Source organism: Salmo salar, chromosome ssa15, assembly GCF_905237065.1.
Source record: "Salmo salar chromosome ssa15, Ssal_v3.1, whole genome shotgun sequence".
NCBI lineage: Eukaryota > Metazoa > Chordata > Actinopteri > Salmoniformes > Salmonidae > Salmo > Salmo salar.
In genome coordinates, this window is record NC_059456.1 from 42,874,708 (window position 1) to 42,900,991 (window position 26,284).

At 41.3% G+C, this 26,284-nt stretch overlaps 2 protein-coding genes and 1 long non-coding RNA gene across 3 annotated transcripts; 2 read left to right on the top strand and 1 right to left on the bottom strand.

Annotated features, from left to right (window-relative positions):
* Positions 1–195: 195 nt before the first annotated feature.
* Positions 196–10,104, top strand: knl1 (kinetochore scaffold 1). The gene is made up of 25 exons (XM_014144617.2): positions 196–327; positions 675–706; positions 992–1,031; positions 1,134–1,193; positions 1,280–1,362; positions 1,460–1,512; positions 1,814–1,870; positions 1,990–2,042; positions 2,301–5,951; positions 6,047–6,152; positions 6,292–6,359; positions 6,450–6,548; positions 6,678–6,793; positions 6,943–7,033; positions 7,151–7,267; positions 7,415–7,502; positions 7,699–7,764; positions 7,874–7,913; positions 8,073–8,177; positions 8,282–8,382; positions 8,536–8,601; positions 8,703–8,812; positions 8,962–9,083; positions 9,242–9,367; positions 9,488–10,104. Exons 2-25 carry the CDS (start codon positions 675–677, stop codon positions 9,582–9,584), a joined length of 5,547 nt encoding a protein of 1,848 aa, XP_014000092.2. The 5' UTR covers positions 196–327; the 3' UTR covers positions 9,585–10,104.
* On the bottom strand, positions 5,950–13,023 carry LOC123727279 (uncharacterized). Its single transcript, XR_006759186.1, has 2 exons — positions 12,818–13,023; positions 5,950–9,068 (listed from the first exon to the last, which is right to left on the bottom strand). It is a non-coding gene; the product is annotated as an uncharacterized lncRNA (long non-coding RNA).
* Positions 13,024–13,150: 127 nt separating this feature from the next.
* rad51 (RAD51 recombinase) lies at positions 13,151–16,851 on the top strand. The gene is given in 10 exon segments (NM_001140555.1): positions 13,151–13,184; positions 13,775–13,885; positions 13,992–14,129; positions 14,258–14,375; positions 14,505–14,596; positions 14,747–14,841; positions 15,048–15,161; positions 15,386–15,515; positions 15,716–15,837; positions 15,977–16,851. Coding segments are annotated over 9 exon segments (1,017 nt in total). The 5' UTR covers positions 13,151–13,184; positions 13,775–13,801; the 3' UTR covers positions 16,101–16,851.
* The last annotated feature ends 9,433 nt before the right edge of the window (positions 16,852–26,284 follow it).

Below are 26,284 nucleotides of genomic sequence, written 5' to 3' on the forward strand. Positions count from 1 at the left end.
TCAATGCAATAACGGAATAAAAAACAGGTCCTGGCCCTGACGATGTGAGTTGTTTAGGAGTAAGTAGAGCTAAAATAACAAGTGGAGTCCAACGTGTTTACACGTTTATACTTATTTACATCTTTCGCTGTAAAAGTGGCGGAAGATTTATTGACGTCCAGGGGTGGCAGTATAACGCTCATTTCCACACAACCCAGCCTGCGTAAAGAAGAAGGTTATCTGACTGCGCATGTTCAAGAGAGGGCGGTTAAATTCAAAACCAACAACAGATTTGATGCTTAATAGCTGGCATCTTAAAATTGTACTTGAACAACTAGTAGCTACACGGTACAGTACTTTTGTGGCAAATTAACAACGTATTATGTTTGCGACGTTTTAACATGAATGTGTTCAACTTAACTAGATGGCTAAGTTAACTAGCTAACGTTAGCTCTTGACTTGTGACACATCTAACGTTAACGCTTCTTGCTAACGTTAGCTAGCTAACCAGCTAGTTTGCTAGCTAAGTATTTTAATAATTGTCATTCGCTGTATTAACAAACGTGGCTAGTTAAGTAGATTTGTGTATTTTTCTTTCACACATCGAGCACTCAGTTATCAATGTGAACGACGATTGCTAGCTAGCCAGTTAACGTGTTTATGTCAATGTATTTATTTCATAACTGTCGGCGAAGATGGAGCCGCCTGATGCTTCATCAAGGACGGAGTGAGTGATGTGTTTGTTGATAGCCCCATTGTAGTTCACTAACTTTCCAATTTTATTAAGCCATGAAATTATCGCTGGCCATGACCTCACTCTCCGAAGGTGTCTCAGGGGGAGTGGGATATGCAAAATGTACAATTATATTCTAATTCACACGTTTTAATAATACACATTTGAACATGTATGAAATAGGACAAATGTAATTATTGTTACGTGTCTGTGTATGTCAAGTATAGCGTTAATATTACTAGGTACGTTAACTGCTTGGGTTTGTTTTCTAAATTGCAGCAGTGATCATGTTGGATCCTCCAAACGGCGTATTTCTTCGGTTAGTACAACAGTTCCTAATACGACTACTTAGTTTGAGGATGTTTTGTCAACCATTTCAACAGCACGTCTCTGAATTAATATTTTATCCACATCTAATCAGATCCTGAAAGTTCCACGGACATCTATCAAATTCACTGGCCCAGAGCTAGAGGAGAGTCGGGTAAAGACTAAATGAATAGCAGTTGGGGAAATTGTGAATGTCTCTGACATGTCATTTGACTCAAAATGCATTATTGTCTTCACAAGGTGGAGGTGGTCAAGCCAGTAGAGAAGAGGATCTCCCGAAGAGTCAGTTTCGCCACTTCCAATGATGTTCTACTGTTTTCAAAGTAAAACGTTTTCGCTGTGCCACATTTGGAATTTAAACTACAATGCCACGAAAATAAGAAACTTTTATAAACAATGTTATTACCTTTTGATTATCAGAGATGTAAAGAATGGCTCCCCTGTCCGGAGTCCTCTACAAAACCTCACAACTAGTAAGTAAGCCTACTGTATGCTTGAGACATTTCTCATTTTCTTCTCAATGTAGAGCAGCATATGATGCTTCACATTACTGTGTATTTAAGTGAGGAGACTCATGCAAATGTTTGTTTCATATTGGCTGAACTGTTTTACGTGACTGGTTTTGCAATTGCTAAACAGTGAAAATGTGACTATATAACAATATAAACTCTGGCAGTTGGGTTTGTTTTACTTTCATTTTATCCAACCTTTAAAAAAATGCCCATGTTTTTTCATGTAATGTATTTACAACTAAAATGCTATTTGATTTAACAGCTGCAGAAAACATAAGCATTCATACGGGTTCCATTGATGGGGCTCAACCAATCACAGGTATGCCTAAAATCTAGTTATCAAGTAGATTTTTTGCATTCTCAGATAGGTACTGTATAAATCACTCAGTGACCACCAAGATGCCTTTAACTGTTATGCACCTTGATTTGTAAATGTAGGCATGGAAACCTTGTTGAATGCTCCCCTCCATGTTTCACAACAAAGAAATAAGGTAAGCTATGACTGAGAAATGTGACTCTTTAAATTAGACTTTCAGTTGGCGTAGCTACATTCTTCCCATGTTTATATAGGTACTTAGAAATTCATAACAATAAAATATAATACAAATAGTATTTTAACTATTGCCAAAACCAAGGTACATTGACAATTTTTTCATTGACCATGCCAGTGCGCTTCTTACCTGTGTTAATTGTTGTTGCTGTGAACTTAGCTATTCGTGAGACGCTAAAGTCATTGTTTCTCCTAATAGGAAAATGTAATGTTCAACCAGGATGATTATGGGGAGAAAACAATGATGTTCACAGGAGAGGACACAGCATTTATGGATATGACTCACAGTCACACAATACTCATCGCCAATGATTCAGAATCATCAATTGTTCTGCCAAATGAAATCAATGTGACTACACCTACCTGTGGAAACATGGATTTTACTTTTTCAATGGAGAAAGGTAAAACTGGGTGTTTTCAGGACTCAACAGAGAATTGTGCCCCGTTTAAAAACCCTTCCAACTTAGCCAGAGGTATAGATCCAGAGTTTGAACATTTCCTTGCCAGTATAACGAAGTCAAGTGGCCCCATGTGTAATCCAATAGCTCCCAAATCCTCAACTACTGTGGCATTCCACAGAGCTGCATCCCCTCCAGAAAAAACGAACAACAGACGTTTCCTTGCTGCGCTAAATGCCCGCAGGTCAGGAGTTGATAAAGAGAATCAGGTCCCAGCTTTGTCGACAACGGGCGGAGACTGTACAGTGGGCTCAATTATCCCTCAAAGGCAAGGGCCTCAGTTCATGAATACATCTACGACGCAAACTGAACAAGATCATATGGATCTGACAAAAAGCCATACAACTTTGATAGATGGCGAAGGAGTTTTTCAGTGTGTGCAAACTGTAAGCTCTGAAGAGCAACGGCTTAGGGGAAGCACTTTCAGCCAGGTATCTGTCTCTACTGATCCAGATGAAATGGAGTTGACCAGGAGCCAAACTGTTGCCATTGACTCCAAAGCCATTTGGATGTTTGGGCCAAATCCCTCCCAGAAAATTGAAAGGAAAAGTGTGGTCTTCACATTAGATCCCAATAAAACCCAGATCTTCTCAGGCGATGACCATGCCATGGAGTTAACTGCAGCTCTCAATGTACCTCTCCAGGAGAATGTGTGTGCTCCGACCAAGAAAGGCGAATCATCACCCTGGATGTTTCCCCCAGAAAACAGAATGCCCTCCGTTCAGCAAAATCAACAGACCTTTCATAGCACCTCCTATCCATACTCGGATGACATGGAGATGACAAGATGTCAAACGGTTGCCATTGATTCCAAAAGTGTAGGCTTAACGGAAATTCCCTTACTAGGGAATACAAGGAAAAGTTTGTCTTTTATGCCATCCTCTCACAGAGGTGTGTTTTTTTCAGAAGATGGTAATGGTATGGATCTGACTGAGGCCCTCACTGGAAATATTGTGTCAAACAGCCATATAGCAATTAATAAGCCACTACAGAGCTTGTTCCCCACAACAGAGATGTCCTTTCACTCTGATCGGAGTACTAAAATGGAGATGACTTCAGGACAGAGAAGTAATAAAGTATGGGAGCCTGCATCTTCTGATCCTGATGACATGGAAATCACAAAAAGCCTAACTGCTGTAATTGATTCCAAATATTGTGTGATGGAGAAGCCTTCTCTTAGCAAACCGAAAACCAAGTTTGACCTGGGTCAATCCTATGTGCCACCATCTATGCAATATGGCAATTTCTCAGATGATGCTAACAGTGTGAAGAGGGCGCTGGATCAGGTGAAAGATTTTTCTGTAGCCATATCGGATCCTGATGACATGGAGATGACTAGAAGTCAAACTGTTGCCATCGACACCAAAAGCCTCAATATGGTCAATCGCATGCAAAACACAAGGAAAAGTATATCCTTCATGTCAGCTTCCAACAGACCCAGTCATATATCAGAGGATGACTGTGTTATGGACATGACCAAATCTCTCACTGTGTCTATAGATCACAGAAATGGTCTGAACATGACAGATGAGACCACTGGCAGATTGTTCCCCATATCAAAACACCAAAAGGAAACGTTTGAGAAGAGCCTGATTAGAGCAGATCTTAGTACAGATGACATGGAAATCACAAGGAGCCAAACTGGGGTTATTGACACCAGAGGTTTTGGTGGTGTAACTCCTTCACTCCAAGGTGGTAGAGGAAGATTTGTCAGCTTTTTGGAATCAAATAAAACTCTTATTGAGGAGGATGACAATTGTATGGAGGTGACTCAAGCTCTCACTGCAGAGTTATTAACAAATGTGTCACATTCTGCCCATGAGGGTGAGAACTTAGCTAGGATGTCCACAATCTCAAAGACAAACTTCACTGGAGCAAAGGGCAATCATTTCGTGGACGTGGGTCACAAAACCGATCAACGTAGATCATCGGATTCAAATGACATGGATATAACGAGAAGTCAGACCGCTGTAATTGAGTCTGAAAACATCAAGATGGGGAACCGTGACCCTGTCAGAGCAAGGCAACGTTTATCCAGTGTGAGTAAGACCCTGCAGATGGTTCCTCCCGCAGAGCAGAGTGCACATGGTGAGATTACGTTTCAGTTAGGTGTTGAAAGCCTCTGCAGTAAAAAGGCACCTACATTTTCTGACTCTGATGAAATGGAACTGACAAGGAGCCAGACTGTTGCAATTGAATCCAAAGTTATTAACATGTTTTCCCCTGAAACAAATCCACCATTAGGGAATGTGTCAATTAGTCAGGCAAATGATATGGAAGTGAAACGAGTAGTAGAAGCGACACGTTGCAGAAATAATCCTGTAGCTGTACCCTCTAACCTGGAGGAGAAAAGGGCCAGAGATGAAACTGAAATGTTTTCTGAGGATCATGAAATGGAGATGACCAAGGCTGTCACAACGCAAATTGAACAACATGCACCTACCAATGTGAAGGGCCCTTCATCCACCACAAATGCAATTTCCTTGTGTCTACCGGAGGGTCACCCTAGAGAAATCCCCACTAACCTTACAGAACACTTTGACCTAAAGGGATTGGCAGACCGAAATGATCCTGATCTGAAAGATGAAGACTGCTCCTTTATTCCTAACAGACCAGAAAGCTCTCCCATTGCCTCTTCAGTCTCAATAGAAGATGTTAATGTACCTTCGAAGAAGGAAAAGACCAGTCGAATGAGTTTGGCAGATCTGCAGTTGAAACTTAATCATATGAGCCGCATGATAAATGAATCCACAGAAGTGATGGGTAGCTGCACTGCACCTTTATCTCACTTGATGAGGACCTCTGACCAACACAGTGTAGCGACAGAATCCTTTTCAACTGTAGACTATGGGTCTAAATCCATGGGATTAATGACTGAGAAACCAGCAAGTGTCAACTTGGAAGACCATATTATTCACAATGACAAACCTAATATGACTGCTCCTTTTAACTTGAAAAGTAAATGCCTTGCATCACGACTGTCATTTGGTGGTTTCCTGCCCAAACTCCCACAAATAGCCAAACCCTCTGAATCAAACCAGTCCAATAGCGTGACAGATTTTGGGAAACTTCTGAAGAAGAATAGCTTGGGTGGCACTCATGAACTGAGGAGCAACACCTCGATGGACAACATTGATGATGAAGTGCTTCCAGACATTAGCAGTGAAGAGGACTTATCAGAAACTATGGAAACCAAGTCTCCTCAGGGGGTCGACGACAAGGGAAATCTTTTCTTAGGCAAGGTGATCAAGGATGTTGTGGCGCATGAGGTCTTTAAAGAGCCGGTCCCAACTGTTACCCAATGTCAGAAGAGGCCCCTACCAGAAGAGGGCCATGATGACTCCATGGATGAGGTAAAGAGGAATAAGCCATCAACAGAAAACAAAGAAATGGTAAATACTGTTTTTCATTTAATCAGTTCACATTTATTTTGTTAAATGTATTCAATACGAGTTAATACATTTTTTTTCACATTTTATCTTGACAGATCCCACACACACAGGTAGTTCAGTGGGACAGTAACTGTACAGGAGCTGCAGCTGATGGCTCCAGCAGCAACTCCAACCTCCGATGTGAGGGCACATTTGAGTCAAGTGAGTTTTGAGGCGCTTTTACTACTGCTTATTTTGACTGTCTCATTCAAACATTCGTCATAGCCTTGTCTGTCTTGATCCCTTTTAAAGTGCATTGTCTAGGTTAGATAGGCAATACTAACTTGATGCCATTTTGCAGCTTACAGACAAAGCCAATTCGAGTCCCTGCTTGACAACACCGGGGACTACACATCTGATGTACGGAAGGTATGTCAACAACTCCCTTTTATATTGACTTTTCCTGTTACCATTTCCGATTATACTGTGTTTTCACTGCTCTTTCACATTTAATTTCAGAAACTCCAAGATGGCAGCATTACAGTGGCTGAGTTCCTGAAACTCTTCAGCATCGACTTTGTCATCCATAAACCTCGACAGAGTATTCTGCCTGCGAGAGTAAATCTTAAACCTTTGTCTTTAGAATTGTCATTACTAATAACTTTTGAGGAATTATTATTAAGGATAATACTTGCTGACCCTCACAATAAATATAGGTGCTAAATACAGATTTTCATCTCCTTATAGATTGTGTCGGATCTCGATCGCAAAACAGAGGACTTGTTAATCGAGAAGCATATCAACCGTCCCAAACAGAGGGTGTATGAGACAGACTGCCAGATACTCACAGAAATGGTGGAGGGGTATGTTTAATTATGCATGTCACTGTGATGCTTTTTGTTGCATTTTATTTACCGTAAGATGACGTAAAAAACAATGCTCAAATCTGTAACCTGCTTAGTAAGTAACAAGCCATGTATGTTCATCCCTTTGGTGTACTTTCTGATTTCAGGTTGAAAGTACGTCTGAGAGACCAAGACAGTCTTCTGCAAAGTGTTAATGGAACACTTTGGGAGGCGGTGAAGGGCTTTTCAGATGAAGAGGTGTTTAACTTTGTCTTTGGTTATTTATTGATTTCCCTCTTGCTATTACTAGTCAGTTTGATACAGAAATGATCCATTTGGACCACCCCTCTTGATGTTGTGGCTTATTTTCCCCAGTTGCTGCTTTTTGGTTCAAAGTTGAAAGAGAGGAGGACATTCTTCAGAAAGAGAAGCAAAGTGCGATCTCATGAAATGAAAGCAGTTTTGTACTCTGACCTTGTGCACACAACTCGGGTAAGACCCCTGATGAGAACAAAAATCCCTTCACTATGTTGCTAGTAACCTGACTGAAAAATACTTATGCTTTCCACATTTGTGTGTGTGTGTGTGTAAAACTCTGCTAATAAACTGTTTTATTGATGTCCCATTACATCTTCACAGGAGGCACAACATAACTTGAGAGGAAATATTGAGAAGACCGATCAGTGTCTGAAAGACCTTGATGAATGTCTACATGACTTGGAAGCTGGTATATTGGATTTGTGTTCATCTCCTTTTGAGCCTTTCATATTCTCTACTGTACTTCAATTTGAACCAAGGGACCTAATATCATTTTTCACAATGCATGCTTGTCATCTTGTTAAGATAATTTTTGGTATTAGAGGTGGTAATTGATTTTGAATTTGAGGTTTTGTCATGCTTATTCTTTCTTCTGTCTGCCACAGAACTTGCAGCTGTGGAGGGCACAGGAGTAGAGGACTGTGAGCCAACCTTGAAAGCAAGGCAGCAAGGTAACGTATGACGCCACAATCTTGGGTTTCTTTTTTGAATTACATTTTGAATTATTAATCAATGGTGTGCATGGTATTTGACATGTTAATGTTGAGTACATTCTATCAGGGTTGGAGAAGGTCAACAAAGCAATTGCTAAAAGTGAAGGGTAAGTCTACATTGCTTGAATCATAATTTAGTGTAAATAAATTTGATTTTTCTTTGTCGTCGCCAGAGCTACGGTCTCTATTGAGATTTTAATTTGTATTACTTTACTCCCTTCCGCTGGATGTGCCGAGAAATGGAAACCATTTGTTTTTCTCCACAGGCAAATGTGTGAATTGGAACTACAGAAGATAAACTCTGTGGACAAAGTGGACAGACTCCGAAAGGAAACTCTGGAACTTGAGAAACATATTGCCATGCTGGATAGGTCAGTTTCTCATTTTCCAGACAGGGATACATTTTTCCTCCCTGCATATACACCTACTATTCCATTCAACTTTGAATTACATTTTTGGCCTCTTTTGGTTTCAGAGTGAATGAATGGAAGTTTGTGCAGAAAGATGACAGGAAGACAGTCTACAGCTTTCTTTACGAGTCCTTGCTGTTGGAGGTGCAGTTTGAGAAACCTGACGGTAAGATATAGTGCTATATATTCCTTGATAGTATAACTTTCCTTGCACTAAATGTGTTACTATGTTTTATAGTAGTTTTGCTCTGCAGTTTTTTTTCAAAGGGTTGCTTTAAGACAAATGTCTGTTTTTCTAATGCTTTGCTCTCTTATATAGGAGGAGAGGTCTGTGAACAGACTGAGCGTAACATCATGGACATCACATTTCAACGCCAAATGGATGGTGGGAGAAATTAAGCTCTGACACTTTAATGTAGAATATTTTCTTGGTTCTCGCCACACACAGGACTCTTTCTTTGCCAACTCACCTTTTCTTTCTTACAGATGAAAAGTCACAGTGCTACTCTCGGCTTGTACACAATCTTCTATGCCAGTACATAGGCAGTGAAACCACTTGGTTCAAGAAGTACCCCACCAGTCAATACATTCCCAAGGTAAGTGTGAGGCTTGGTTAAAAGGACGATCCACATGACGTGAAGTCCAGAAAAGGGGTTGGTGTTTTAAATGTATCCCAGAATCACATTGCATGTCCACAGAGGTTCAGTTTTGGCTGTATAATATCTGTCTGGTTCTCGCTCTCCAGCTGCTGCATGATGTGGGTCTGGTGGTAAGCCGCTGTCGCCTCCTGGGAGAAGAGATCCACCTGATGAAGAAGTGGGGCGCTCTGAGGCTGGACATCCTGGACATCAGCTGTGTGGACACACAGTAAGATCACACACCATAGAAATACAACTGGACAGATCAGACATCAGAGAATGTTGACTTAAATGGGACTGTCCTTTCTAGGGGATTTTATAGATATAGTTCCATATAACAGCTTTCTGAATGCAAAAGTCATTATTGTTTTGTCCTCTTTATTTCAGAGTTCGAATCCTGTTCTCCAGTCTCAAGTCATTTAGCAAGTTTGAGATGACAGTAGCCGTTACCTCCGCCTACCCCTTCGGTCTCTTTCATGTGCAAAACTTCCAAAATCACATTGGAAACACAACGTAAGACTTGATGTTTGTCTTCTCACGCACATACACATTTTGTTTCAAGTCTTATTTGTACATTGTTGCAACAGTGCACCTTTAACAACTGTAACACTATAATACTTTTTTTCTAAACAGGAAAGACCAGGTGGAAGACATTGTATCATCAGTAACACCAGCCAAGAACTACTTGACCAAGATTGTCAAGAGGATCCATGAAAGTCTGCTGTGCTGAGACCAGTTCCAGTCAATGGCTGTTCAATGTAGTGCAGGGCTGCCCAACCCTCTTCCTGGAGATCTACTGTTCTGTTGGTTTTCAGTCCAACCCTAATTTAACACACCTGATTCTACTAAGTAGCTGCTCAACAAGACCTTAACTAGCTGAATCAGATATGTTAAATTAGGGTTAGACTGAAAACCTACAGGACAGTAGATCTCCAGGAAGAGGGTTGGGCAGCCCTGATGTAGAAAATGAAAATGTGTATATGTTTGTCAATTCAATTTATTAATGTTCAATGCCACATTGTCTTTTGTGTTAATTTTACATGTTTTCTACCATAAGTTTTGATCACTTGTATAATTTTTTTCATAAGGGATCAATAGTAATAGTTGGCCATTTCAAACCATTATTGATGTATTTCCTCTAGCAAAACTATGGCAAGAATTACAATAACTGAAAAAAGCTTGAATAGTACCATAACATTTTGTCTTTGTTAATTGTCTGAATCATTATTAAAATGTTACTACAACTTTTACCCATGTTTTCTCTATGATAACAAACACTGGTTTAACATAAAATTGTTAACTTGGCTCTTCAGTTCGCTCTCTGAACAAATGGGTGTTTCAGATCATATCTGGCCATCATAAAAATATATACAGTACCAGTAAATGGTTGGACGCCTACTCAAGGGTTTTTCTTTATTTGTACTATTTTCTACATTGTAGAGTAATAGTGAAGACATCAAAACTATGAAATAACACATGGAATCATGTAGTAGCCCAAAAAAAGTGTTATACAAATCAAAATATAGTTCAGATTATTCAAAGTAGCCACCCTTTTACAGCTTTGCCCACTCTTGGCATTCTCAATCAGCTTTACCTGGAATGCTTTTCCAACAGTCTTGAAGGACTTCCCACATATCCTGAGCACTTGTTGGCTGCTTTTCCTTCACTCTACGGTCCAACTCATCCCAAACCATCTCATTTGGGTTGAGGTCGGGTGATTGTGGAGGCCAGGTCATCTGATGCAGCACACATCACTCCTGTCATCAAGGCAAAGGATGGCTACTTTGAAGACTATGAAATGTTAACACTTTTGGTTACTACATGATTCCTTATGTGTTATTTCAAAGTTTTGATGTCTTTGTTTTTATTCTACAATGTAGAAAATAGTAAAAATAAAGAAAAAACCCTTGAATGAGTAGGTGTGTCCAAACTCTTGACTGGTACTGTATATCATTTCATAGTATGGAAACTCAACAGGATTTTTACATTGGGCGGATTTCATTATGCTGATCCGTGCGCCACTGGGCATAGACCCGTTAAGTAATTGGGCAAAAGCAGGGAGGGAGGCACGCCTTTCTCAAATCAAACAGTAATCTGCGCTGCTCAGTCATTTTGTCAACAAGACAGCATGGTGCATCATCTAGAAACATGCATATCTTTCCCATAAAATAAATGTTAGAATGTTCTAACTAGTTTTCATTGGGAAGGCAGATAAAGCATTTTTATCAAAATCAATCCCTTTTGCATGGGAAAACAGAATCCTAATAATTACTCAACTTTCAGCCGATAGAAAACACGCCTATACTGGCGTGCCTGGGTGGGATTAATCGAACACCCTCAGTGAAATTACTGGTATGCTCATATGGCTGCATCTCAATAGTCTACAGTGGCCTCCTCTCATTGTCTCCTTCCCTTCATCTTCTCTGATTTGTAATGTGTAGTAATAGTGTAAAAAAGGCTGTCCTGCTCCCCTCCTCTCTTCCTAAATTTCCCTCACAGTCCCGTTACCTTAGTTATCTTAGTTTTAAGGGATCCTGAGTGGCGCAGCGGTCTCAGGCACTGCGTCGCAGTGGTAGAGGCGTCACTACAGACCCGGGTTCGATCCCAGGCTGTATTACAACCGGCCGTAATCAGGGGTCCCATAGGGAGGCGCACAATTGGCCCAGCGTCGTCTGGGTTAGTGGATGGTTCAGCTGGGGTAGGCCATCATTGTAAATAAGAATTTGTTCTTAACTGACTTGCCCAGTTAAATAAAGGTTAAATAAAAAAATTAATCCATAGCTGCCTTTCCCAACCAATCAGAGTGCTTGGAAAGGCACATCTGGACACTGCACCCACCCACACATGTCAGTGTTATCGTTGTCCAAAGAAAGAAGACACATTTGTGAGGACTGTTGTGAACAGTAACAAGACTACATGAATGGGGTGTGTAATGTAAGTTGGAGGGAGGGTTATTGGATTTATTTTTACATGTGTAATAATGGGTAATTACCACAAATGGCTTAGTAACTTTGATCAGTTTACAACCATATGTTCTATTGTAGCGTTATTACTATTATTTCATGTTGGAGTTGCCAATACTGCTTGGCATATTGTTCATAGTATGTAGCCTTGTACCCATTGCGATATGTGTCATTGTTTTATTGGTAAAAATAGTTAGCATATGTGCATGATACTGTAGTGCTTTCCATAGTAGCCTTTGTTAATTAAAGCGGTTGTTGCGCTTCTCCCAGGCGGGTCTTGGAGGTCGCACATGCGCAGAGTAATTTGCGACCTTGTGGCTCTAGGGCAGATCAGATAAGACCTCAGCACAGCAGGCTCCCGCACCAGGCCGGAGAGACACTACAGTATCATGCACATATGAAAACTATGTTTACCAATAAAACAATGACACGTATGGCAATGGGCACAAGGCTACATACTATGAACAATATGCCAAGCAGTATTGGCAAATCCAACATGAAATAATAGTAATAACGTTACAATAGAACATATGGTTGCAAACTGATCAAAGTTACTAAATCATTTGTGGTAATTACCCATTATTACACATGTAAAAACAAATCCAATAGCCCTCCCTCCAACTTACATTACGATGCACACACCCCATTCATGTAGTCTTGTTAGGGTGCCATAAGTCTTTACTTTGTCAGTCTCAGTAATAGGCTTCTCTTTCTCTGACAAGAGGTTCCTCTTTAGGTTAATGTTTATGCTACTAAGATTATAGCCCTGTTTATAGCTGTGTTATAATAGTGTAATATTATGCTTATTCATTCATGTTCATATATCCTGTCTATATTGCATAATTATTACGCTTTACTGATACTGTTATGTTGTACACAAATCCTATTCCACCAAGATTCACTCCCAGTCAAGATTCATGTTAAATGACCAAAAGTGTGTGTGTGTGCTAAGAGGAAAAGGAAATAACCCTTAAAAGAGAAGCATCAGCATTGTTCTTACCGCACATCCTGTGGGGGTCAGAAACCAAATCACAGTCAGCATAATTGTACTAGCCAGTGAGGACATTCACAGCCGACTGCTCAGATGGGTGATGGCACACCAGCCAAACGTTTTTATAAATAGCAAAAGCGTAGGTTATATAGTGCTTACTGATCACTACATTTAGCTTGCTTCCATATATTGATTTTTCAGATGCAGATCAAGGGAATGAAACGGGAGTGAGGAAGTACATGTTTTTCATTGGGATGCAGCCCAACGCTGTCCAATCCCAGCACTCGAGGGAAGGGTTAGCGTAATTACGTAGCCTGATAAACAAGTACGTTGACTAGCGAGCGGGAGATTTTAGTTCAAGCAACACAAACTAGAGGTGAGTGGACGCTGTTATTACAACGTTGGATAAATCCTATCCCATAACTTAAAGTTAACATGAGCTAGCTACTATTTTGAGTTAAATATTTGGATGTAAGCCAAGTCACTCACAGACATGCCAGATCATGTAATTCAGTAGCTCAGCTGAACAAATTAGCCTAATAATGCTAGGTAACGTTACCTTTCATATCAGTCAAATTCAAAGACTGCAAGTCCAATAAACAAGAAATACAACACTTACTAGTAGGTGAACTAGTTAGCTAAATCTTCTATTTCACTTAGTAAGTCAATAATTGTTTGATTACTAGATGCATGAACAGGCTGGAAAGGTCAACATCAACAACTTGAACAGCTAACGTTACTGTACAGTAGCTGGTTGCAATTGCTGGTTGTGTAACTTCTGTTGATAGTTAAAATATTTTCTCATTTCCAATGGAAAAAAAACCCCAGTCTTGATCAAGTGTGTCTCAGTAACTAACACAATGGAAAGTACTATCTGCCTCGCAGTTTTGTCCTCAGTGAAAAATACTTGTTTACTAGCTATAGAGTTATAACTCTTACACCGTCAAATATTTTCCCCTTTGAAAGACATACCTCACCTGTCCATAAATCAAGATGGCTGTCAGGAGCGAGGCCAGGGTAGAGGCAGAGGTAGAGGAGGAGGAGAGCTTTGGACCACAGCTACTGAGCAGACTTGAGGTAGGTGTTGGTGTATTTATTATTTTTTTTACCTTTTTATTTAAGTCAGTTAAGAACAAATTCTTATTTACAATGACGGCCTACATTTGCAATGTTTCCTACACAGCAATGTGGCATCAGTGCCAGTGACATAAAGAAGCTGGAGGATGCAGGGTTCCACACCATTGAGGCAGTGGCCTATGCACCCAAGAAGGAGCTGCTCAACATCAAGGGGATCAGTGAGGCCAAAGCAGACAAAGTTCTGGTTAGGTCACCTTCATTTACCAATCTGAGTTTTTATTTTCTGCTCATTTTGGGTTGCCCACAGTTAACATTAGGTCTGATATTATGACTGTGGCTGATGTTCCTCTTCCTCTATGGTATTTTCTCCAGGCTGAAGCTGCCAAACTAGTGCCCATGGGCTTCACCACAGCGACAGAGTTCCACCAACGCCGAGCTGAAATCATCCAGATCTCCACCGGGTCCAAAGAGCTGGACAAGCTGCTACAGGGTGAGGCTGGGATCTTTGCCAGTTACCTAGATTTTAGAACTGTTGTCATGACTCGGGACATGATTTTTGAGTTGCCCAGTTGTATTTGTTGTCGTTGTGTGTATGAAAAAGGCTTTCTCTCTCTCTCAGGTGGGATAGAGACAGGCTCCATCACAGAAATGTTTGGAGAGTTCCGGACAGGAAAAACACAGCTGTGCCACACCCTTGCAGTCACCTGCCAGGTACTTGTCATGATGCCATTCTTTTTCATACTAATAAAGGCAGACTTGGGTGTATACTCTTATCTCATACCAATCACATCTGCTCACAGCATATGACGATAGCACTCAGGACATTCCGTTTTTGATCTATTGTGCTTTTCCCCAACACAGTTGCCCATTGACCAGGGTGGTGGAGAGGGCAAAGCCATGTACATTGATACAGAGGGGACCTTCAGACCAGAGAGATTACTGGCTGTAGCAGAGAGGTGAGTTCTCTCATGGACCAACACAATAACAATGGAGTAACTACTGGGTTAAATGACACTGACAGAGATTGAAATTTGGAGCCACACTATTCCACTACAGGAATAACGGGCATCAATTTCTGTCTGTTCAGAGAGTTACCATTGCAAATGCAGTACTTCCTTCAAAAAGCTGTATCACACCAGAAGGTACTGTTGTCTTTTATTAGGTATGGACTTGTTGGGAGTGACGTTCTGGACAATGTAGCCTACGCTAGGGCCTTTAACACAGATCACCAGACCCAGCTGCTTTACCAAGCCTCAGCCATGATGGCAGAGTCCAGGTCAGGCCCATCTCCCTCCCTCTTCCTGAGGTTTCCAACCCTTCAGATGTTTTTCCATTTCTCATATTACTTGCTTTCCTTCCATGTTAATGCTATTGTTTATGGCATGAATTAGTGATCTGGAATAAGGGCAGTACCCTCAAAGAAATCCTAGTAAAGGACCCCTATGGTCACCCAGTCTGCAGTGCTATAGGTCTCTAAACATATGGCCCCTTCTCTCTCAGGTATGCCCTGCTGATAGTGGACAGTGCCACAGCCCTCTACAGAACCGACTACTCCGGGAGGGGAGAGCTCGCTGCACGGCAAGGCCACCTGGGACGCTTCCTGAGAATGCTGCTAAGGCTAGCAGACGAGGTAAGTCCAGGGCTAGAATTACAGGGGTTTTGTCTGTTCGCTGAACTCCTTACCTATTGCGCTGGTGTCGGTCTAATACAATATGTTTATCAGCAACGTTCTGAACCCTTCTCTGTACATCCATTTTATGCATGTGCACAACTCTCTTCATGGTATGGTCATAATGCTAAAAACATTTTTTGGCTCTCGCCTTGTCACAGTTTGGCGTTGCTGTGGTGATAACCAATCAGGTGGTGGCCCAGGTAGACGGCGCCGCCATGTTCTCAGCAGACCCTAAAAAACCTATCGGGGGCAACATCATGGCACATGCCTCCACTACGCGGTGAGTGGCTCCATTGGCTCTTTTGTACTCCCTCTTGTTCACATTCTAATGGTTTCAAATGTAGCATACCAGTTGTTAAGCCACTGGGTTCTAGAAGAATACAGCTAGCTATCAAGCTAAAACCACTCCTTGTTTTCAGACTGTACTTGAGGAAAGGTCGCGGCGAAACGAGGATCTGCAAAATCTACGACTCGCCCTGCCTCCCAGAGTCTGAAGCCATGTTTGCCATCAACGCAGATGGGGTGGGTGACGCCAAGGACTGAGCTCAGCTGGCACCATACCAGGGAGTGAGAGCATGGCTGTATGTCATGTGGCTATGCCCCTCACCCGCTACCATAGACTTGCACAATGGCCGCTCTTGTGTGTTTGTGTGTACACACTTCCCTGAGGTAAGAGCTAAGAAAATGACTAATAGGGAGATGCTGGCCCTAACTGTTGGGTGGATACGATTTTGGACTGTCCCATTACTAAGGGAAGAATGCATTGCTACAGTACGAGAGGGTACTTTGCATAGAGAATGTTGCCTATTGCCCTAAGGAGCACAGTGATGTGCCCATGCTTAGGCTTACACTGGATACTCATTTTTGTATTATACAGTATATGGGCCTATAGAGGCTTTGAGAACGAGAGGGAGCTCAGCTTCACAGAAATGTGAAATCTTTCACCAACCCAGTGGACTTGTAAAATAATGTTTCTAATTGTATTAACTCCACTGGTAGAGGTGGACATATATTTAGAAGATTTTTGTTTGATTTTGTTTTTCGAGGTTGTCTGATTTTTCTACCTTTTTTTTTCTCCATTTAAACCATCTTTGGATTTGACATTCAACTACATCAATAGATCAATTCTCTTTATTTGTCAAACATCTGCTCTTAATAGAATAACATCAGTACATGCCCCCTAACTAACAAGGTTTGACACCCTTAACTACTACATTTTCCCTGTTTGTTTGTACATTCAAGAACCATAGTTTCTGTATAAGACACATTGTATTAAAATTGTTTTATCATTAGATCTCCTGACTACATAGAAGTTATTTTAACTCAGTTTACATAATTGCACAAATTGACATGACATCCATTTGAAAGGACTGTGTATTGAAATGTTAAAGTAATATTTCGATCTAACCAAAAGACATCTCCGAGGTATTGACACCAATTGAGCTGTAATGGGACTGCAATATAATAGCTTATATTGAACCATGTCACAGCGACGTGATATGAAGTGGCTTCTGAAATTGACACATTAATAAAGAGGAGCAAAAATGACTGCATAAAGTAAGTAAAATACTGAGCTATATTTTATGCCAAGAAAAATTGGGGAAATTATACACTGCTCAAAAAAATAAAGGGAACACTTAAACAACACAATGTAACTCCAAGTCAATCACACTTTTGTGAAATCAAACTGTCCACTTAGGAAGCAACACTGACAATACATTTCACATGATGTTGTGCAAATGGAATAGACGACAGGTGGAAATTATAGGCAATAAGCAAGACACCCCCAATAAAGGAGTGGTTCTGCAGGTGGAGACCACAGACCACTTCTCAGTTCCTATGCTTCCTGGCTGATGTTTTGGTCACTTTTGAATGCTGGCGGTGCTTTCACTCTAGTGGTAGCATGAGACGGCGTCTACAACCCACACAAGTGGCTCAGGTAGTGCAGCTCATCCAGGATGGCACATCAATGCGAGCTGTGGCAAGAAGGTTTGCTGTGTCTGTCAGCGTAGTGTCCAGAGCATGGAGGTGCTACCAGGAGACAGGCCAGTACATCAGGAGACGTGTAGGAGGGCAACAACCCAGCAGCAGGACCGCTACCTCCGCCTTTGTGCAAGGTGGAGCATGAGAAGCATTGCCAGAGCCCTGCAAAATGACCTCCAGCAGGCCACAAATGTGCATGTGTCTGCTCAAACGGTCAGAAACAGACTCCATGAGGGTGGTATGAGGGCCCGACGTCCACAGGTGGGGGTTGTGCTTACAGCCCAACACCGTGCAGGACGTTTTGGCATTTGCCAGAGAACACCAAGATTGGCAAATTCGCCACTGGCGCCCTGTGCTCTTCACAGATGAAAGCAGGTTCACACTGAGCACACGTGATAGACGTGACAGAGTCTGGAGATGCCGTGGAGAACGTTCTGCTGCCTGCAACATCCTCCAGCATGACCGGTTTGGCGGTGGGTCAGTCATGGTGTGGGGTGGCATTTCTTTGGGGGGCCGCACAGCCCTCCATGTGCTCACCAGAGGTAGCCTGACTGTCATTAGGTACCGAGATGAGACCCTCAGACCCCTTGTGAGACCATATGCTGGTGCGGTTGGCCCTGGGTTCCTCCTAATGCAAGACAATGCTAGACCTCATGTGGCTGGAGTGTGTCAGCAGTTCCTGCAAGAGGAAGGCATTGATGCTATGGACTGGCCCGCCCGTTCCCCAGACCTGAATCCAATTGAGCACATCTGGGACATCATGTCTCGCTCCATCCTCCAACGCCACGTTGCACCACAGACTGTCCAGGAGTTGGCGGATGCTTTAGTCCAGGTCTGGGAGGAGATCCCTCAGGAGACCATCCGCCACCTCATCAGGAGCATGCCCAGGCGTTGTAGGGAGGTCATACAGGCACGTGGAGGCCACACACACTACTGAGCCTCATTTTGACTTGTTTTAAGGCCATTACATCAAAGTTGGATCAGCCTGTAGTGTGGTTTTCCACTTTAATTTTGAGTGTGACTCCAAATCCAGACCTCCATGGGTTGATAAATTGGATTTCCATTGATTATTTTTGTGTGATTTTGTTGTCAGCACATTCAACTATGTAAAGAAAAAGTATTTAATAAGATTATTTCTTTCATTCAGATCTAGGATGTGTTGTTTAAGTGTTCCCTTTATTTTTTTGAGCAGTATATTTTGTACTAATACAATTGCTCAGAGAAAAACATTTTGTTTAACAAGTATTTATATTTCTCAAGTTAGGGGTCAAATTTAATACCTCACCTTGCGAGGATAAAAAAAATATGATTCTGCTTATGCATCCTTATTTCGACGCAAAACCCACCATTGGTGTGCATGGCCAGAGAGATCTATTTTCATGGCCTCTGACCAAAGTACCGTTTCCAATTTAAGGGCCAATTCCGTTTAGCAGACTCCAGGCGTTTACATTTGTTGGATGACATGAAAATAGAGCTCTTTGGCCACACACACCAGTGGAGGGTTTTGCATCAAAATAAGGGTGCATAAGCAGAAAAGAAACTAATACCTACTGTAAAATATAGTGGTGGATCTTTTGTTATGGGGCTATTTTGCTTCCACTGAACTTTACCCAGTACCAGGACATTTTAGCCAAAAACCTGGGTGCCTCTGCCAGGAGGCTGAAACTTGACCGCAAATGGATCTTCCAGCAGGACAATAACCCCAAGCACACATCAAAATCCATAAAAAAAAGTGGTTAATTGACCACGAAATCAACATTTTGCAATGGCCATCTAAGTCTTTAGACTTGAATCCCATTTAAAACCTGTGGTTTGAATTGAAGAGGGCAGTCCATGAGCGCAGACGAAGGATATCAAGGATCTGGAAAGATTCTGTATGGCGGGATGGTCTAAGACCCGAGGGCTCCCGAGTGGCGCAGTAGTCTAAGGCACTGCATCTCTGTGCTAGAGGCGTCACTACAGACACCCTGGTTCGATTCCAGGCTGTATCACAACCGGCCGTGATTGGGAGTCCCATAGGGTGGTGCACAATTGGCCCAGCGTCGTCCGGGTTTGGCCGGTGTAAGCCGTCATTGTCAATAGGAATTTGTTCTTAACTGACTTGTCTAGTTTAAAAAAAAATAATAATAATTAAATGTAAAGACTGGGCGCTCCAACAATGTTCCTGGAGAGCTATGGTCCTGTAGGTTTTTGCTCCAACTCCTGTTGTAATTAACATGATTCAACTTATCAACCAGCTAATTATAACAATCAGATGCACTCGATTATGGTTGCAGCGAAAACCTATGGACGGAAGCTCTCCAGGAACAGGATTGGAGAGCCCTGGTCTAAGATCTCTCCCAATGTGTTCTCCAATCTCATAAAACATTTTAGAAAAGCCTCAGTGCCACTATCCTCACAAGGTGAGGTATTTTGACCCCTATCTTTTTGAGAGAAACTATTCTTAAACAATATATTTTGCTGAGCAATTAAATTGGTATAAAATATTTTTTTTGCATTCAATATCAGTATATTAATTATTTATTTTTTGTCATTTTTGCTCATCTTTATCAAGGGTGTCAATTTCCGACTCCACTGTATATCTACCCAGCGTGGTTGCTGTTTATAGCACACAGCTGATTGGGTGGCCTGTGACGAGTGAACTAGTTGGCCAATGGCAATCCAGCGGCACCCACTGTTTCCTGGATGGTGTCAGTCGCTTTGTCAATCAAGGCTGCCAGCTCCACCTCCAATTTAGCACTATCCTTGTCCTAAAGAATGAAACGAAAGGTAAAAGTGAATCCCGGGTTCAGTTCTTCCGCCTGAAATCAAACAAGGTAATAAGGTAGAATAAAACTGACAACTAATCTTTCAATGTTTTTTTATTCTGCATCGAGGTTAAGGGTCTATTTGGGGTTGGGCAATTAAAAAAGTACCTTGAGGAAGTTTTCAAGGGCCTCGTGGAGAGTAGATGTTGGTGATTTGTCATAAAACGTGTCCCTGTTCTTTTTTTATTCTGTTGGTTTCCACTATTGGCGGGCCAGAGAGGAAGGCCGCTGCCGCTTTCCTCTCCAGCCAGCCAAAGCGGCCTTCCTCTCCAGCTAGCCAATAGTGGAAACCGACAGAAAAAAAAAACAGGTACACGTTTTAGTTAGCATAGGATTGGTTGTATTGTTATTTGTTGTTTTGCAGCCAAGTTCCAAGATAAGACACTGACTAAGGATAAAAAGCTTGTTGTTCGGCTCACCTCATAACACCAGCGCCCCAGCAGGTAGGAACAGTGGGTCATCGTCCCTAAGGGCAATCACTCGGTCTAAATGCTACTAGAACAAAGAGAAAAAGCAGGGTGTCGTCCCCGCCCCTTCTTCTGTGGGGTTTATCGGCGGCTGACATCCACATTTTAAGCCCGATGTCCACCAGATGCATAGGCATTTTGTTTTCCATCCATTACTCTAGCCTTTGATCAGGACTCTGAGTTCCATTATATTACACATAAGAGTCATTAGAGGAAGGCGTCTTCTTTAGGGGGGAGTACCCCGACACTCAATCTGTACATTAATACGTGTCGCTTGCGATAGGGTATTGGAAGCACAAGGACCTTATCTTTCATATCAGCGCGAAATCATTGAAAAACAAAGTTACGTTGATACACATCTTGACAGGGATAGTGTTCCCACACGGCCATATCTCTATGTCACAGCACTTGTTTGTGGAAAAATTACTGAAGACGAGGAAACCACCTGTGCTAATTAGCTATCTAGCGTGCTCCAAACACCTGTGTGTAAGCGTTACTTGGGAAGAGTAGCGGAAGTGTAGTTTCATCAGATGGAGGCACCCATAGCTGTATTGCTCTGCAAATCTGTTACACTTACTGTATCTTTTTAATTTGAAGGACTATTTTTCGCTGATGAAAGATAAGGGCCATATGTTTCAAGAGCCATATCGCAAGCAATGATTATTGCCATTTCCTAGACATTAAAACACAGCGTTGGGATTGTAGTACACGTGAGGTGGTCGATGCTAATGAGAACTGTAGGGAGAAGGCAGAAGGCCACCTAGAGTTTGAGAGCTACCACTACTCCTGGTGCGTGGTGCTTTTAGATTTTCAGCCTCAATTTCCACAGCGACGCCAGAGATGCCTTTTACCGGTGCCCTGTTCAAATAATCAAGGCTTTCTACTTCATACTCCGATATTTCCAAGAGCCACAATGCACTTTCCTTTTGTTCTTCTGACATACAATAAATCAACACTATACCACTCCTGGTTCACTTTGATTGAATCCACCTTTTCCAGTGCGTCCTCCACCATCTCCTTGACCGCAAATGGATCTCCCAAAAACACATCCTTATCCATGTACTCCAACAAGGAATTATTCGTCCGAGGCCTATCTTCATTAACAACTTTAGCCTGTTTTGCTCCATTCTTCAATGCTACAGTATTCCACTCATTTCCATTAACTTTACTCAACGCGCCACCAGACTCAAACAGTGCTTCCGTTTCCGCCATATTTCCGACCTACATTTTCACGAAATGCCTTGTGCCCTATTGGCGAGGTCTCATTCTCGAAACTACAGACTCTCAGGGCACCAGTCTCATGTGGAACACCAAATATTATGTATATACTGACAAGATACATGTCTCTCCGCCCTAACAATGAGTCGTTGTCCACAAAGTGGCACAGCAGGCTGTCTACCTCCCGTCTATCCTTTCTTTGGATTGGTGGATACATCTCATTATTGTAATCCTTTTTTGTCTAGGACTGGCCACCCCTCAGAGCCTGGTTACTCTAGGTTTCTTCTAGGTTCCTGCCTTTCTAGGGAGTTTTTCCTAGCCACCGTGCTTCTACATCTGCATTGCTTGCTGTTTGGGGTTTTAGGCTGTGTTTCTGTATAGCACTTTGTGACATCGGCTTTATAAATACAATTGATTGATTGACAAATTGTTGACGTCAACTGCCTGTATTCAATGGTGAGAGATGCTACGCTACTAGAGCCAAGATGGAATCGCTGTGAGAGGGACTATTTTCTGACTTGTCCAAGCAACTTTGAGGGTTAGGTGGTTAAAAGTCCAATATTTGCTATCAATGTAGCAAGAATCTAACTATATCTGGTTTTAGCTATATATGGCAAGTTTAGAGTTTGTCAAGTTGAATGGTGCAGAGTACGACATAAAGACAACAGAAGATGACATAGCCAACTCTCACAGAAGACAGCAGGCATGCTAGCTAGCAACGACAAGAGCCAGAGCAGGATGGACACACAGGATGCCGTGAGCTCAAGCAAGAGAAAGAACGAGATGGACCAGGACAAGGTCCTTTCAACTCCTTTACCTCACAGACCCCAAGCAAAAGTCCACCTGACAAAATGTGAAAGAGGGCATTTCCATGTCTGAACTAGTTTCTCTTTTCAAGTTCAAAGAAATAACTGGTGTTTCTTTCCCCGTCTTCAATCTATTTTGTTCTTGATCTGACAAAAGCACCCTTTGTCAGATTTGTGTAAAACTGTTCTAAGTCTAGTTGTAAAGATTTAAGTACAGATGGTTCTTCTTGAGATAATTTATCTTTCTTTAGAAGATTGTCAAGATTGCTCATTAAATCTTTTTCTCCAAGGTACTTCAGCTCTTTGCCACGTTTAATTGCTAAAACTCTGACTTTACATTTGAAGAATTCCCATCTACTTCCATGACCCAAATCTAAACACACAAAAATATCTTTGGTTAACAATTTTAATGTTTCCAATGAAAATAGGATCTTTAAGAAGATACATTATCCAACTCAAATTTAGAATGACAGTTCTTAGTGTTTCACGTTGGTTCTCACTTTAATTTAAGACCTTCAATGCACATTTATATTGACATACAGTATATTCATCTTATTTTTATAGTATTAACTATTCTCATCACTTGTGGTAATGACAGATTGGTATCTCAATGCATTCTTAATCTAAATTACTATACATTTCACAATGTGCAGACCTCCACAATCAACCTGATACCCCAAATAAACCATTTTGGATAAGCCTAAATTAATGACGGGCACGCTTGACCACCCCCTTCCCTCCCGGCACTCATCCTTCTGGTGTTTATTCATGTTCTTCTTCAGATAGTGTTTCAGTTCGTCCTCCCAATGGCACATGTTCAAAGTGGATGGCTCTTGATAATGTCTCTCACCTGAGCCGCCACTGTCCTTTACAGTCCATTAGGTCTTTGTCCATTTTCCTACCAGTACACCAGCAGCATGAGAGAAGTTTGGACAGGATCTCTCTCCATGCTCACTCCACGTGGACTCATGTCGCACTCCTAAGAGAAAAGGCAGTTGATAGCTTCGACTGGATGCTGTGTACAGGTTGCTGGCTTGGACTCAGGTCTCACAGTAGAAGTGGTGAAGGACCATACTGAATGCAATTGTGGCCATTACTTCAGCTGGTTAGAGGGGGTGTTGAGGTTCACACTGTTCTTGGTCAATTTATCCCTTCCATGCATCTAGACACCATCTGTGGTCACCTTCGCCATAACCTCGAGAGAGGAGAGACCAAAACAACAGTTTAAGGCATTCCTGATTCAGGAAATCCAGACAAATTATTTATTGTTTGACAAATTATTACTACTACCAATAGTCTTAATACCGAGGCTTCTAGACAAACCTATGCCCCTAAATTGTGAGGAGAGCCACTAGATTGTAGCTTGGGCTAGCCTTGCCCCAATCTCATTCTTATTAAGGTTAGTTTGAAGCTGTTATAACATGTGTTCTCTCTATTCCCTGTGAAAGTCAATATGCATGTGCCCTAGACCAAATTCAGGAGATCTCTAAAGACAGAGAAAATTGGCAATGCTAAAAGAACTGTAAATTGTCTCTCCAAACCAGAGTCAAGGGGGCACTTGTGCAATCATTAGCGATGAACGTTGTACTTTTGTCCCAGATCACTCTTCTAATGTGACTGATCTCGCCGAACACATTGCCTCTGTTGATGATAACCCAGAATGAAGGGCTTGAAATTATGAAGTGTCTGGTTTTATGTGTTGATTTCACTCCCGTTAATGGAAGTATAACCTTTATTATGATTTATTATAATGATGTATTTTGATATAGAAGCTAACATCTAAATGCTTACATTAAAATGTATTGATGATTATCACAGATTAAGTGATAAGAGGAGGGAATGAGCTGGACATTTTTTATGTTTGTGTTTTTCTAATAACTAATTTCAGTGTTCTATTCATGTGCTTTTCTAATAACCGTTTTCTGTGTTCATGCAAGTGACTGACTAAATGAATCCTCACTATCAGTAGCTGCAATGTGGCAGTACGCCCAGACCTTTGTTTTGAGAACCAAAGATATCTCCATTTCAAGGTCTCAGCTTAGGGAGAAGAAGCCTAGTGAGGTATTGGTATGTCACATGTTATGAACCAGTATTGGTCGGTCACACGAATGAAACAAAATGGTAATGATGAATGAATTATGCTAAATCATGCAAATATAACTTGTCTGTGTATAGCCGTATATAAGACAACTGATGGGACTGCCCCAGCAGAGCTCCTGATTGACATGTGTACTATGGTGCATTGAGTTGGTTGGAAACTCTCCAGTGCGCTGATAATAACGGATGATTCTTTTAAGATCGACTATGAGTGTCCCTGGTGGTCATTTCCACGACACGGTGATGAATTTCCACGACAATTTCCACTCAGTTTGCGAATCACTTGTGTCAAGGAGTCGAGGAGAAAAAAGGGAAATTACCTGGCCCTGATGGGCTGTCAGTTGAATTTTATAGGTAGTTTTTGGAGTTACTAGAAGACCCTATTTCTAATATGTTTCAAGATTGCATTGAAAATTGTGAAGTTGTTTCCGCTATGAAGCAGGGCCTTATTTCACTTATTCTAAAGCCTGATAAAGACCCCTTTCTCATTGACCATTGGAGACTAATCACTTTATTAAATATTGATTGCTCTGGTTTATGCCAAAAGATTAAAGAAAGGAATAGATACAATTAAAAATTCAACATAAGTTCCAAAATTCTTTTAGTCTAGGACCTTATGGACTATTCAGAAGCAATTGACTCAGATGCTGTTATTTTATTTCTAGACATTTGTAAAGCCTTTGACAGAATTTAACATTATTTTCTCTTTCGGTATCTGAAAATGTTTGGTTTTGGTGAAAATGTTATCAAAATCATTTGCATGTTTTACAGAGATAAATAGTTCTGTGATACTAAAATATCAAATTTTGGTAGTGGAAATTTTTCTAGATATTCTGAATAATGCAAATGTGCATGGCTTATCAACTTTTGACAGAGAAATCAAAATTTCCCAGCTGGCTGACGATGCTACAATGTTTTTTTTTTTTTAAGACAAAGACCATGCCCTTAATGCCAGCACTGCATTCTCTATTGCGTCTGGATTCAAACGGAATGTTTCTAAATGTGAAATCTTATGTTTTTATGACTCGGATGATTAAGAAATAGAAAATATTCCTCTCATAGAACTGCTTTTAATATTTAGGAATACATCTAAAATTCCCTCAGGCAGACATTTCTCTCCTAAAATGTAGAAAATCAAGAACATATTTAATAATTGGATACAAAGTGATCTATCTATACTTGGGAGAGTGCTTCTGTCCAAGGCAGAGGGACTTTCTGTCTTGTGTACCCCTCATTGTCTTTATTTGTAAATCACTCTACCTTTAAAGAGATTAACAAGATCTTTCTTGTCTTCATCTGTAAAATTAAGTCTCTCAAATTGAAAAAGTCTATACTCTATACTCAAATAA

Excerpts from the sequence above, each read along its gene's own strand:
- knl1 (XM_014144617.2), top strand. The coding sequence starts at position 675 with ATGGAGCCGCCTGATGCTTCATCAAGGACGGA. Across the intron at positions 1,363-1,459 it reads GATGTTCTACTGTTTTCAAA|AGATGTAAAGAATGGCTCCC; the intron begins GTAAAACGTTTT and ends TTTGATTATCAG. Across the intron at positions 7,034-7,150 it reads AGGGCTTTTCAGATGAAGAG|TTGCTGCTTTTTGGTTCAAA; the intron begins GTGTTTAACTTT and ends TATTTTCCCCAG.